General features: G+C 29.0%; 1 protein-coding gene and 1 long non-coding RNA gene across 4 annotated transcripts in view; one reads left to right on the top strand and one right to left on the bottom strand.

Moving 5' to 3' along the window:
* Window positions 1–15,091, bottom strand: part of LOC136971539 (FYVE and coiled-coil domain-containing protein 1-like) — a 41,355-nt gene that overhangs the window by 18,787 nt on the left and 7,477 nt on the right. For all 3 annotated transcript variants that reach the window (XM_067266003.1, XM_067266002.1, XM_067266004.1), the window contains 5 exons: window positions 11,905–12,024; window positions 4,247–4,362; window positions 4,045–4,151; window positions 957–1,100; window positions 653–734 (listed from right to left, as the gene is read on the bottom strand). In XM_067266003.1, the coding sequence (XP_067122104.1) occupies window positions 653–734; window positions 957–1,100; window positions 4,045–4,151; window positions 4,247–4,362; window positions 11,905–12,024 (569 nt within the window). The remainder of the gene's footprint in view (window positions 1–652; window positions 735–956; window positions 1,101–4,044; window positions 4,152–4,246; window positions 4,363–11,904; window positions 12,025–15,091) is intronic.
* LOC136971546 (uncharacterized) lies at window positions 1,781–13,674 on the top strand. The gene is made up of 3 exons (XR_010880177.1): window positions 1,781–1,832; window positions 10,124–10,216; window positions 13,637–13,674. It is a non-coding gene; the product is annotated as an uncharacterized lncRNA (long non-coding RNA).

Below are 15,091 nucleotides of genomic sequence, written 5' to 3'. Positions count from 1 at the left end.
TAAAAAGTACTCGTTGAGGTTATTTTCTTACTTTACATTTTCACACTGATTAATCAATGGTAGACTTCTATTCAACTATTAAATATTTTTTTGTCTCGTTTAAAATCTCAAGCCTATGCACGCTTTTAAACTTTAAAGATATCAGGAGTCATAAATCAAAATTTAAAAAATTAGAATGGCAAATATGCTGAGCCAGAAACAAATGAAAAGAAGTGACCGATAGGAGATGTAAATCAAAATTAAAATATTAAATATTGCTGATTTTCATGCTAATTTTTGTAATTACTTTATTTAATTATTTTATCTGATTACACTGTATATTGTAAAACCTTTTACTTAGATTTTTAAATTAACACAAATTGAGATTTACTAAATTTTCCATTTGATTTATTTAACGTCACGCTATTTTATCAAGTTAGAATTAAAAATTCTGTGTTGTATGAACAATTATTGTCACATCTATGAATAATGCTATGAAAATGTTAAAATCAAAAATGAATAATAGAAGTTTAATTCTTGCTTTATACGTAAAAAAACTACAGCAAATAAAACATACTTTTAATAATTATCGTATAAAGATTTTCAAAAATGATTAAGTTCGAAAGTATTAGAATAAGTATTAAATCTAAAATTATTAAATTAAATACATTACTTGTGACGTACAGCTGACCAAACTAGAGACGCTCACACTTCTGCTAGGTGGTTGCCAAGAATGAGTTGTACTAAATAGCTTTCTAAAAGAGTAAGATTTTAATGCTTTAATTAAACTAATAATCTGTCTTAATTAAATATGCTTTATTTAGTAATCATATTAATTTTTTTCCAAAATTTTAAAAGTGAAATAAATTAAATTTTATTTTAAATAAAATCAAAATTCTTACTATATTACAATAGCAGTTAGTTGAAATTATAAACAACAAATTATAATTCTGCTTAATTATTTTAAAATAGTGTACCTAGCAAACGTCGGCCAAGACACATCAAGATCGTGTCCTCTTGGCGAAAGATCAAACTGTATGTCATTTAATTCATATAACGTGGAAATGAGGAAAGAGGTCTGAGCTTCATTCATTAGAAGAGATGATTCATGATACCAATTACTGAAATAAAAACATTATGTAATTAATACTCAATTAGTTTCAAAATCATCTATACAAGTATAATTTAGTAGTCAATTAACTGTAATTAATGTTACATATAAGAATAACAACATTAAGATTATTTAATCAAACTTAACTATTATGTATCTCGCAAATAAAAATCATTAAAAAATCAAAGCCAAATGATCTGCCTTATTATCAAACTATAACAATGCTAATTTAATAATTGGATATGAAGTAATTTGACTAGAGGTAGGTGGAAATCGGGTTTATAGATTTATTGTTTAAGTAGCCAAATTAACCGAATTCAGATAATTTTGCAAGGTATTTATTAGTCTAAAGACATAAATTGTTTGTAAATGAACTTAATTGGCAAACAATTTATGTCTTTATACATTAAACCAAAAGTTTTAATTAGAAACAAGTTTCGAAACATTTTCTACTAAAAATTTGGCTTCTGAAGTATAAAAGGTTTGTCTTCAAACCACTTGTTTAGAATCTAGCATGTACAGGATGGCTTAAAAGACAGTTAACCAAGATATTTTAAGAATAGTTAAAACTGGTTTGAACAGCTGCATGTTATTATTCATGATTTGGTTGCTTCCAATGGAGTAACTGAATCATGAGTAATAATGTGCAGCTGTTCCAAACTCGTTTTAACTATTCTTAAAATTATCTTGGTTAACTCAGTTTTGTGCATCCTGTATCAACAACTTAATTTGGATCAAATAAGTAAGGTTCTAAGAAATAAAATGTTTTAATTAATTTATTGTTTCATATTTAATTCATTTAAAATAATACAGTAGAGCGTCGTTTATCCGAATCAGTTGGGGACTGGGTTGTTCGGATAACCGATTATGTATGAAAACATATATTAACCTATCCCATGTTGAAATTTTTCTCCGTTGCGTGTCGCTATGCGTTGAATTTTCGTCGATGTTAAACCTAACGTAAACTTTTTAAAATATTAATCGTGGCTATTGTATCGTTAAAAATTATTTCTTTATTTTGTACAAACAAAATAAATATATTGAAAAATATAAAAAAAAAAAAAATTATATTTTGGAAGTTAATCTAGTATCAAAAATATGTTCGATTCAGCACCACACAGTCCAATTGGAACGCTTTCGGTTAACCAACGTTTTGGTTGATTGGCTTTTGGATAAACAACGCTCTATTGTAATAGTAATTTTATGCTATCTTGAAACATTAAAGTAATTTAAACTTCAAAAGAATCTTACCGCCTTTTCATTCAATAATTATTTTTAATAGTAACTGAATTTTACGGCATATGTACATGCATTAAATGTTCTTATCACTGTCTAAACATGCTCCAATCAATGCAAGACTTAAATATAAAATTTAAGGTATAAATTGATACTCACGCCAAATATTGTATATAGGACAGAGTTCACTGAGTTCGGCATTATAATGCCAAACTCAGTGAATTCTGTCCTACTATAAAATTTAAGGTTTGAAAAGTTTAATTCTTATGCAAAACAAATCTCTGAGAGTAAACTTTACTGCAAGGTCTGTGAAAGAGGAAATATGATCTCCGAGGTAACAATCAAACCAAGAACACAATTTTAAGGAAAATACTACGTACACGGGATTAACACTGTTAAAGTTCAATGAATTATTTAATAAATACAAAAGGGATAATTATTTCTGAATGAAAACCTCAACTTGGCCATCCTCGGATACTGTAGGCTTTAAGCTTGCCTAGCATCAACGTACAGTATTTCATAACTGCTAGTACACTAGGTGCTAAAATAATATACCGTATTAGCCCGAATATAACGCGATATTTTTCGACCATTTATTTTCCGTTAAAAAATCGACTCGCGCTAAATTCGGGGTTTAAGTAATGGAATGTAATATAAACAAGGACATTTTCCTACAGAGATTGAAATGCGACTGAACGTCAGACCTAGCTCGACCGACCACTTCAAAACAACCATGTGATCTAGTTAGTAGGCCTGCGCTTTTGTTTGCATAGCGCTACTATAGTAAGGCTATGTCTCCGCTTGTTCGAAGTTCATTAGTCACGTGATTTTTCGACCGCCTTTTAGTCACGTGGGCTCTCACATTTTTTATCTTAAAATTGTGAAATTTTTGGCTTCGCTTGAAAAATTATTATTACATCTTTTTTTTCTTTATTTTCTCTACTTTTAAACAATGTAAAATATTTCTATATTGACAAAAATGCTTTACTTGTGTCGAATTTAATGTAATTTGATACGTAAAACGCAAAAAATAAACATATCAAATTTCAACTCGCTGTAATTTACCTCATGTTTCACTGATTGCCATCGGGTTTGTTTGTAAATGGGGAAGAAATATGACTCATTCAAGTTAAGTCAGTAGAAATTTCGTACTACTGCGAGAAAATTTGTCAATAGACCCGCTTTACCCCCTAACGCGAAAGTCAATAATGAATAACGGAAGTCAATGAGTTTTCATTCTGAAAACAGTTCAGATTCTGAATAAACATTTCCGTTTTTTGTTGTTACTTACGTAATATTAATTTTGTTTTACATTACTTAATTTTATTGACATGAATGTAACCTGTGTTATTAGCTATAAATACCTAAATAAATGCTTATCTGATTGAATTTTACTTTCTTTGAATTCTTTTATGAGTATTATTTTTTTTTTCTAAATATCTTTATGAAAATTTTGGAGTCGCGTTAAATTCGGGGTTGCATTATATTCGGGCTAATACGGTATATTAATGATATGCAATCAATAATATATAGTTTAAACTTGACCAGTGAGAATAGTTTGAATATTTTTCATCACAAATATTAGCTTAATTATGATTGCATATTGGAACGAAGGAAAAAATAAAAATAAATTTACATTGCCAGAGCTCGGAGGATGCACATAAGGACTTCGCAGGCTGTAGGTTGCTCATAACTGAATAATTATAATAGCTTATTACCTTGTTACTTTGGTATTCATTATACAGCATTGCAACGAGTCGGCAAGACACTGCTGCATTAAACAAAACCTGACGAATGCTCTTCCTCGTCCTAATGATGTTTTAAGCTGAAATATTAAATTTATATTATAATTTATTATTGGAAGGAGGAGAAAAAATGTATATTCTTTAAATCTATTTAAATTTTGAAAAGATTTATTACTTCAGAAATTGATTTAACAAATTTTAATCCATCGTGAATGTCTGTTCGTTTCGTTGTAAGACAACGGCAGATGTAATCCCAATAATTTTTTCGCGTACCAAGTAAACTGGTGTGCTCTGAAAATTAAACAAATTTCAATTATTATAAAATAGAAGAATCTGAATAAATTTTAAATATTTATAATCTTGTTGTAGATAAATTATTTCTATTTTTTTTAGAAAGTTTCAGACGTATAAAGCATAGCCAAGAAATTTAGCAAAAATTTTAATACAGTGTGTGATCAGTTAATAAACATAATCCGTTCCAAGACCCTGTTCACTATCCAAATTGTTCGTTAACTGATTATTGATTTGCCATAGATTTTTATGGTAATTTGATTGATTCGTTCTGGAGACCCCAAAAAATAAATAAAAATTATATACTTTCTTACTACGTTTATTTATATGTAATAATAATAATACATATACACACAGTCTTACATTTTTATCAGTCACGTTTCTTTTCCGTTTGTGGGGCGTTAAAGAATCTGTCCAAGGTCGATTGCTTTTCTCTCTTCTTTGGGATTTTTCAGAAGTAATTAATAGTATTGTTGTCATACAGATCCCCAAGCCTATTAAACTCAACCTGGTTTGGATGCATTCTAAGACTGTTGTTCTGACATCCTCCCACTTCTTCAAAAGATCTTTAATAGAAGATGTCAGCATTGATCCACTTTTGTCGTCTTCTTCAGAAGAAGAAAACACATCTTGCTGAGTTTCTTGGAGTTCTTCTGCCATCAGATCAGTCTTCATTATGAGCTCTTCAATGTCATCTTCATTCTCTTCCAATTTGGGATCTCTAGCAGTTATCATAATTTCATCCACAATTTCAGGGATATCATCTCTGTCTCTCTGAATGCAGGAGGGACACAGCTTTCACCAAGCAGAATTCAACTGTCATTTGGTGACTTCTGACCATGCCTTTCAAATGAGCTGGATAGCTTCAAGAATATCAAATTTTTCTTTCTCAAACATTTTTAATGACATCGTTGAGGAGTCCTGGCATGCTTCAAAACTGACTAAACAGTGCACAAATGTACAATTTCTTGAGAATTGCAATAACTTCTTGATTTATTGGCTGAATCAATGAAGTGGTATTTGGAGGCAGAAACTGAACTGTTGTAAGGAACTGAGTCTGAGCGTTATTTTTATTTTATTATTATTTTTTCGTTTTATTATATTTTGTTTGGGGCTTATGTTTATTTAGGACGAAGGTTCCCCACCACTTTCTTATTAGTAACGAAAAAAGAAGATAAACCAACTCACGAAAAAACAAGCGCCGTAGAAAAAAATCTTGCGCACTTGCGCTGCCCAGCAGAAATAAACAGTCCACAGAGAAAAAATGGAGGGGGGAATCCCCACACTCACTAGCAAAGAAATACTTACTAAACCGTCATAACATCCCAGAAAATTGTGCTAAATACTTTGTAAATGGTTTATAAGCGTTTGTCGGAAAATTAAAGCTGCCAGAAAGAAACTTAATGTTAAAATACTAAGTACGTAAATAAGGGGAGTAACCCAGCTGAATTGTGACGTCACCTCACAGCATAAAACCAGTACGCTAACCGAAGAAGGATGAGGTGATTTCCAGAGCGAGGTAATTCCTGGTTGAAGTCCAGATTGAGAATTACGCGATCCAAGGTGTTAAAGAGGAATTTGATTGACTATAGCAAAAAGATTGAGGAAACAGGTTCCTAGTATAGTGAGGTGACGGATAGACGTTTAGTTCGTAAGAGATTCTGTTCATAGTTCCTAAGTATTTGAATTGTCAAATTTTCAAAGGGGAATTAATATTAAGTTAAGCTAAGTAGCTGAGTTTTATTGTCGGCTTGACTTGTTGATTTTCGTTAATAAATTTTTTGTTTTGGATTATAGACAATTGTACATAGTAAATTCTATTTACTAATTAAATATATTTGAAACTTTTTTTTGCTTTGACTTGATATTTGTCGTTATTCTTACTAATATTTTTGGTGCACGCGTAAAAGACCAGGCCTGGCAAACTAATCTCGAATCTGTGTAAAGTACCCGTTAGGTTAACGGAAGTTTTACCGGCCGCAGTTAGTGTCGGTTTCGTAAGATACTAAAAATAGTACTTTACACTGTCAGCCAGGGAAAGCCTTCCATGGTTTTATCTTCAAGGTCTTTTGGGTGTCCCAACTGTTGCATTGTCTAATAGCAACAGTGCTTTCAATGGCAATTCATTGTTCTGAAGGTAATCCTTGATGCTTGGAGCACAAACTTCAAACAGCCATTCTTTGAAAAGAGGCTGGGTGACCCATGCCCTTTTATTTGATCTGCACATCACTGACAGTCTTTCTTTAATTATGGAATTTTTTAATGCTCTAGTGTTATCAGAGTGATAGACAAGAAGCAGGATAAGCTTCTTATCACCATTAGCGTTAGCTCCCAAAAGGAATGTCAATCGGTCTTTCGTGGGTTTATGTCCAGGAATATTTTTCTCGTCTTTTGTGATATAGGTATAATTTGGCAAGTGCTTCCATAATTAACCAGTTTTATCACAATTGAAAATTTGTTGTGGACAATATATTCTTTTTTAATGAATTTTTCAAATTTGAGACAGAACTTTTCAGCTTCTTTATCTGCACTAACAGACTCACCATGAATTACCACATGTTTAATGCCAGATCTCCTAAACTTTGCAAACCATCCAGTGGTATCCTTGAATTCCATCTCCTCATGTAACAAATATAAAGTTTGTTTCTCCAGTTCTTCAAAACTTTCTCTAGCTTTCTCTTGAATGATAGTCACACTACATCTCTCTTCATTTTCCTTTCTTTTATCAAAATTGAAAGCAATCTCTCCATTCTTTCATAGATGGCATATCTTTGTTTTTCAGATGTGATTTTCTTTACTCCTTTAGCTGCTTGAGTCTTCTTGATTATATCTTTCTTAGCTTGTGCCTACTGTGGACTGTTCAAGCCATACTGCCTAACAACATCAGACATCTGCCCACTCTCTACCTTGGCTGTCTCTTCCTTGGTATCTATGGTGAGCACAGTTCTTGACACTCCACTCTTTCAGGCTCCATAATATTATCAGTTTATTTTTTAAATAAAAAGTTCAGAGAACAGAAATCAACTAGTGCACAAAAAAATTATGTAAATGTGAGGTCTGGATAGAAATGTTAACAAATATCCGACGAAACAGTTAAACTCTCACCTTTTGAAAATAAAAACCGATGCAAAACTTAACAAGTGCCCGACAGTCTCACGAAAACTGTAAGAAATTCTTTCTGTCAGAAAGCTAAACAAAAGGCTGGAATTACAAGGGAGAGTTTCAAAGTTTGGAGGAATTACTATCCAATCGGTATCGGGTTGATGTCTCTTGTGCTCCAAAAGGTTTGGAATTGTCACCTAGAGACAAGGGAAGACCAATCGGTATTCATTATTTTGTCGCTTCTTCTTGTATTTGTTCGGTGAGGTGTTCATAATCTGAACGTGTGTTTGTTGTCCAAAAATAAAAAACTTTCTTGAAAATGTTCATTGTCTGAACTGTTCGTTAACTGATCACCCACCGTATTAGATGAGACATATGCAGTTATTTAAGACAAAATTGTATATGTAAATATAAGATACTGGCATTTAAAATAGTGCAGATATTTCCTTAATGTGATAAAGGAATTATATTTGCACAAGTAAAACACTTTTAATACAAATTTCATTTGTAAAGTTTCTAGAAATTTATTATACGTAAGATTTTGATTAGTTTGTAATTTGGTTGTTGTAAGAGTTCGTCTATTTCCCACAAAATTCCAGAAGTGCATAATTTTCATTTCTTTTGTCTCAAAATGCTGATCATTTTACTAAATCTAATGACAGACCTGAAGAAAATTGAAGAAAAGACTTTCACAATTATTTCCAGAAAGTTTACAGCCACTGGCAGAAATATACAGTTGCACAAAGATAATGTTTTGAAAGAAAATAATATGGAACTATTTTTAGGTTAAACACAATAAAGAAACTCTTGGAAACTTTAGAATATCTGCTACGCAAATTGAACATTACACATACCAGTACACCTACACATTTCATTATATCATTTATTACTAGTAAGTTCACTGTTTCATAATTATTATATTTGTAATTATGTTTTTTTAATGTCAATCTCTTGTGCTAAATCCTAAGAATCAAGATTTAAAATTAAAAAAATAATAATTATAAACTGTACAAATGGTAGTAATGTACAAAACTAAGTTTGAATTCTAAAACATTGATAAAAGAAATTAAGAAATTTCATTTATTTCACAAAATTTACTCTGTTTCTATTATTTAAATATTGCCAAGAGTATGTCACAATATTCAGTTCAACTGTGTAGATTTAATTTCTTAATTTATGAATTATAAAACATTAAAATGATATATTTAATACTTTTAATTTTTAATAAAGTATAAAAAAAAATTGATTTAAAAAAAATCTTCCAGCTTTATGTAACATTTACGTATAAACAAGCATCATTTGTTTAAATGTCTGCTATGTGAAAGAGGTGCATTATACCTTTATTATGTAATGTATGCAAGTATCTCAAGTGGCAAATACTCAAGATATAATGAACAGAGAGAAAATTTGAAGTTTATAAAAATAAAAATTGTATAAATGACTAGTGTCTAAAGGCAAACAGGCATTTGTCTATTTTACTGTGAAAAATCAATGACTAAGAGTTTAAGTTTATCTTAACTAGAATCACAACATTTGTGCCAGATTACCACATTTAGAATATATAAATATATATATTTTTATATAACAAGAACAAATAATGCAAAAGAAGATCCTTATAAAATATACTGTGTATGTGTGTAATTTGTAAAAAGTTAAATTAATTTATGAAATGTTTTAATATTTTTTATTCACATAATTAATAATAAATAATGGATGTTGTAGAATCAATAAATGAGTAAAACAATTTATTAATCAAATAAGTCACATATAAATAAGCAATCTAACCACCTATCTTTAGACAAATTACATAATTTGATTATTTAATACTTAGTTTAACTACATCCTGAATATAATGTGGTTTGTAAATGTTTGAAATATCGCATATGATCAGTAAACTAAAATAATATTTTTTTTAGACTTAAATTTGAACTGTTCTAGTTTAATTAAATTTAATAGCACTAGTATAAAAACTTTTTACATGTGCATTTTAAAAACATGCTCTGCTAGTACAATTAGAATGCAATCAGCAATTATACAAGAGTTGCAGATTCAACTCAAACTCATGGTCAATGTGTTTTTTTGATATATCTAAATTTAATTTAATTAATCCATTTATTAATATAACCGACCCATATCAATACAGCTATCATTCAAATTCTCGAATTATTAACTAACCTAACGAATAAACCTGATTACAAAACCAAATTGATGTTTAATACTCAAATATAAAAATAATAACTTAAAAAAAAATCCTTAAAACATTGTTAATTATATTATTGTAAGAATTTATTTACTGATTTATATAAATTACCTTTTATATAAAAATGATGACTCTGATCGACACCAGAAAATAATTTTTAACTTATTTCGAACAATGAGTTTAAATTTATAACTCTTCTAAGGTTATAAAAAACAAATTCTTTAGATCAAATCACAGATTACTATTGGCAACGCTCCATCTTTGCCCAAAATTATATGATAAAACAAGAGTATCATTGTTTAATTAAAGATTGATAACACAAAAGCTACATTAACATATTGAATTACTTTAATATTTTTAATTTCTTAACTTATTTTTATAAATGTAAAGTTTGTATAAGAACAGGATTGTTTAAAATCTTTATAAATTTTATAACAAAAAATATTTACATTATTTCAGAGATGACGGAAATGACGTGTGTAAACAAGTGACCTACAAAACTAATATCTAATAAAAAAAATCATCTTATTTTAAAGCAGGTGGTTTCCTTTGGTAAATAATTCATCAGCACATTTGTATATATTTTAACCTTAATAAAATAAGCAGATGGATTGTTGTTTGAACTATATATGGACACAGCATAAATGTTATGTCATCATGATGTTTTAACTCAAATTCTTAATTTAGCTTCTAGTTGAGTATACAAACTAATAAATCAGAGTTTCGCAAATAAAAGTAAACAAAAACAGGTAAGAAAAATAATCTGAATGTTAAAAAACTGAAAATTTGGTGTTTGATAATAAACATTGTGATAAATAATAAATATTAGCACTATAAGAAGCATCCATATATACAGAAAACCCCCCAATTTTTTTTGCATTTATTGACATTTCAAGGTCCCGAGTCCAAAGCTGTGAAAATCTCGGGGGTTCAGTTTTTGTTTGATCACCATACTTTCCCTTTGTTATACGTAACAGCTGGGAAAGTAAAATGGGCATTATATTCACTATAATTTATATAAATAGCACAACAGTACAATAATAATTTTAAAATAATACAAAAAAATAAAAATAAAAACAGCAAAAAACTTGTGTGTGTGTGTGTGTGTTGATGTCTATTTTGCTTAATATCTCAGGATAGGGTAAAGATTAAGTAACAAACTTTGGCAGTGTAACTTGCATAACGGCATTGATGCTATTAAATTTCAGAGTATCAAACTTGAGTGCACGGTGAAAATAGAGAGGGATAATGTGTCATATCTTAAGTGGTACTTGTTATTGATATTTACAATATTTTAAAAACTTGTCTCTACCTCAAAATTAAGCCTTTTTTTGCCTTTAAAAATTAGCACTACATAAGAGAAATTGAATTTAGTGTTATTATTTAATCTTAATATCATTTAACTTGGCCAAATCAAGCTTGCCATTCATTATAAGCTAAACAAAGTATCTTCAACTGTATGGAATCAGACTGCCTATTCATTAGCCATAATTTGCAATAGCATGAACATCAAGAACAAAGTTAACGTGTTAGAAGGAAAAACAAGAAAAAAAAGTCAACTGCGGATCATAAGAAATGAAGAATACTGTCAAAAAAACAGCCAAAAGACTCGAGTCACACAGTTAGCAACTCATTGATATCTGTATGTCTTATTTTGTAGTAATCGTGTCTTTAGTAAACAGAACCATCAGACATTACAGCAACACAATCTAATTTTAAATACAAATGCACCAAATTGAATAATGTTTCTCGCATTAACTGTAACATTAACTTACCGAAACTACTCATGATATTTTATACAAATACTAACCCATCTGAAATGATAATTATCTAATCAATTTTAGTCAATACTTCCAAGTTTAAAAAATAGGATATATAAAGTTTATCTAAACTTATAATGATTCTTTTAATCAACAAAATTAAGATTTTTTTGTACAAACTTATCTGGAACTTTTGAAGTGTGATAAATGATTTTATTCGACTCTGATTTTCTTGTTATTCAGCATTGGATAACTACAGCGAGTTGATAAGATTATTATATCTTATTGTCATTTCAGTCATCCAAAATTCTATCTAACATTATGTGTGTCGGTTAATGTGCATAAATTATATAATGTTTATGTTTTCATTATCAAATTGTAGAACTTTCTGTTTATGAAAATGCAATAATACCTTTCCTCTAAATGCCACTAATATTTTTAGAAAGTTGTTACTCAATTTACTTTAAAAAAATTGCATACCTTTCATGTCATTCTGCAACAAAAACTCCAGTTTAAAGCAAAATCTATGAAGATTCGTATTGTCGTCGTTAATTGGAATCTTGTTCTCGAAGAAATCCTTCCTTAACTCGGTAACACATTCTACATAAAACAAATAAAATTTTATTAATGAGCGAAATGCATTATCGTAAAAATCATAACATTTGCGTTATACTAAACACTATGTTACAATAAATATTAAGCTTTAAATTTTATGGAATTTTCCTTGTTTTTATAGATAGAATGTAATCGTGATATGTTATCTTAAACTGTTGTTTTTTTCCATTCAAATAAAAATGGAGTATGTGTTCAATGATTCATTGTTCTGGTTTATCTCTATCAATAAAATCTGAAATTGTTTATCAACATTGTTTCTATCAGTAAATATTCTTAGAAACAGTCTTAAATTTTTTAATTCTTCTAAATTTAAATATTTTTATAATTTTCCCTTATGACAAATTAAAAATCCAATGATAAACGATGGAAAATAACAAAATCACATCAATAGCTTAACAGTTATTCACATTGTTAATTAATAACCGCACAATGGTTTATCAATCAGGCTGAAAAAGTTTGTTTTGATTAAATTTTGTTGATGAAAGTGTGTGTAAGGTGTGTCTCGTATCTTCTTATACTGGAGAAGTTTCAGTTTAGACTATTATTCATTAGTTTTGAATGTAATGTAGAATATAGGACATTTCAAAAGCATGTATAAATGTCACTCTAGTGTTGCCAACTGTCTGTTTTTCATCCAGATTACATGTTTTACAGCTTGTTATCATGTGTTTGGTTCAGTAGTTCAACCATACACACTTAGCACAGTTTTTGAGAAAATATTCCATCTGCAAGTAGCAAATGAAGAAGTTTATCTTCTTGTGTTATTGCTGTTTTAGTAACTATCAAAGTTCATATAGATATATATATATATTTTTTTTTAAGGCATATTGTACAGGGTGCTCAGCTTAAAGGTTTAACAAAAAAAGAAATATTTATAACTTGCATTATATTCATATCAGACTGGAAGTTAGTGTGTATTTTATGTTGACATTTCTGAGAAATACTGTACCTCAGATCTCAGGTTACTTAACACATGGGCAGAATGGCAAAACAGGTGAGTTTTAATGAAGGCATAGAAAACGAAGCAACTTCTTTGGTTGTGCTGCAACTTATTTTCTCCTGGCACCATTTTTCAATGAGATGTTGCTCTTTTCCATTTTGCAATTTAGATAAAACAATTTCCGAACAGAATTTTCCAGATGGTAGATTTGGTTCTTACCCCACTGGACTTTCTCCTGAGGGATTTTGTGAAAAAAATTAAATGTATTATACATCTGCGCATAACTTGAATGAGCCACGACTCGGATTCTGGTTATTGACAATGTTACACCTCACATACTATTAAATACGTTGGTTGGGGTGGAATGCAAATTGAACAACTACTATGCCATTATTGGTGCACATATTGAAACATGTTTGAGTGTAAATAAAAGTTGCAAGAGAATTGAACCAGAAGACAAGTTTTTCATTAAAAGTTATAATAAATTTTCAATTTATACTTTTTTCTTTTATTAAACTTCTAAGCCACGCATTCGATATATTCCGCTATTCATATGCCAATTCTAGTCATGCAAATTACTCTCTCTCAGTAATTTTTAAAAATATACAACTACTGTATCATTAAGAATTGTATGTTTAAAACATAATAATTTTACAGATTTTGCAGAATATTTCACAGATATCTTTCAACAGTATGCAGATTATCAATATCAGATCATCAGTTACAGAGTTCAAGATTGTGTGTGTCTTACTTGAAGAATTTGGTATTTGTTTTATTATGTAAAATTTTCTTTTTAAATCTGTGATAAAGATAATAATTTATTTTTAAAAAATTGCTACTATAGCTGTAATTTAAGATTTAGGCAGTTACGGCGAGACAATATATTTAATATTAAAAGCATTTCATTCTCAAAAGCCAGTATTCATTATAATAATTGTTAAAATTTTCAATTACTTAAAGCTTAATTTTAAGATGATAGAATTCATTCATACTACAGTTTTGTATGCTGCATTTCGCTCGTATTTTATACTATGGTATTGTATTTTATACATTAGCATTGCATTTCTATTTGCTAATGTTTAACTATTGTATTACGATTGCATAATTTAATTTTGAACATAACTCCCGAGTTTTATTTTGTTTCCTAATGAAAATTTAAATTCATTACAAAGTATTCATAAAAATAATCTTAGACGGCATTCTTCAACTCCTTTCTTTTTAACAGGACAAAAACATTTCAAGGTTGCATTAATTAAAAAAATATAAACCTGAAGCGTTTTATTACATTAATAATTGCTGCAGTTCTTGTATTATTCTATTCACCAATAGGTTTCATTTATTACAATTAATATCATAAAAGTAAGAATAGAAAATATTGACTTCGGTTAGAAAAAAACCTTAAGAATCTATATATGTCCTATAAATAACAATCTTAATTTTTAAAAAATTTTGAGAAAATGCAAATAATATGATCTAGTTATGACAGGTACAGGCGGCTGAGAAAGAACACAACAGATATAAAATTACACTTGCCGTCCTTCATCCTCTGCTTATAAAAAAAAACTAATAAATTATGATAACATTTACAAATTTCGTAACTTTAACAAACTTTTAAATAGAATAAACCTGAATTATTTTTACCTAAATATAAGCAAAAGCATTTTTATGATGAAGGGGTTAAGAAAAATGATGAAACAGGGCCTACTGGTTCATCATTCTTCTTGAAATTCTTATAAGCCATCGAGGGAAGCTGGGATTTTTCTCCAGGTCCAGTAGTGAGTCCTACCTCAATAAAATTATTATTATTTTAACTAACAGACACTTAAACCTTTAAGACTGCTTTTTATTAATAAAGAAATCTACTAAAAACTTTCTTGATATGATGAAAATAAACCGAAATATAATTTATTTTCAATCATCAAATTACTCTAATAATTAATCAATATTTGAAAATGCCAATAACTGCATAAACTGAGTTATAAAAACTTTGCATAGAAACTAAATTTTATTACACAGCGATATATAATTATCAACGATTTTCTAATAGACAATTATCAAATCGGAACATTTTAAAATAATAGTTACAAACCATTCACACTTGCATGATTCATA

The sequence above is a fragment of the Centruroides vittatus genome, unplaced genomic scaffold, assembly GCF_030686945.1.
Source record: "Centruroides vittatus isolate TY-2023 unplaced genomic scaffold, ASM3068694v2 contig_260, whole genome shotgun sequence".
In the NCBI taxonomy this organism is placed as follows: domain Eukaryota; kingdom Metazoa; phylum Arthropoda; class Arachnida; order Scorpiones; family Buthidae; genus Centruroides; species Centruroides vittatus.
Note: the sequence above shows the minus strand (reverse complement) of the source record. Positions and strands in the feature narration are given on the sequence as shown.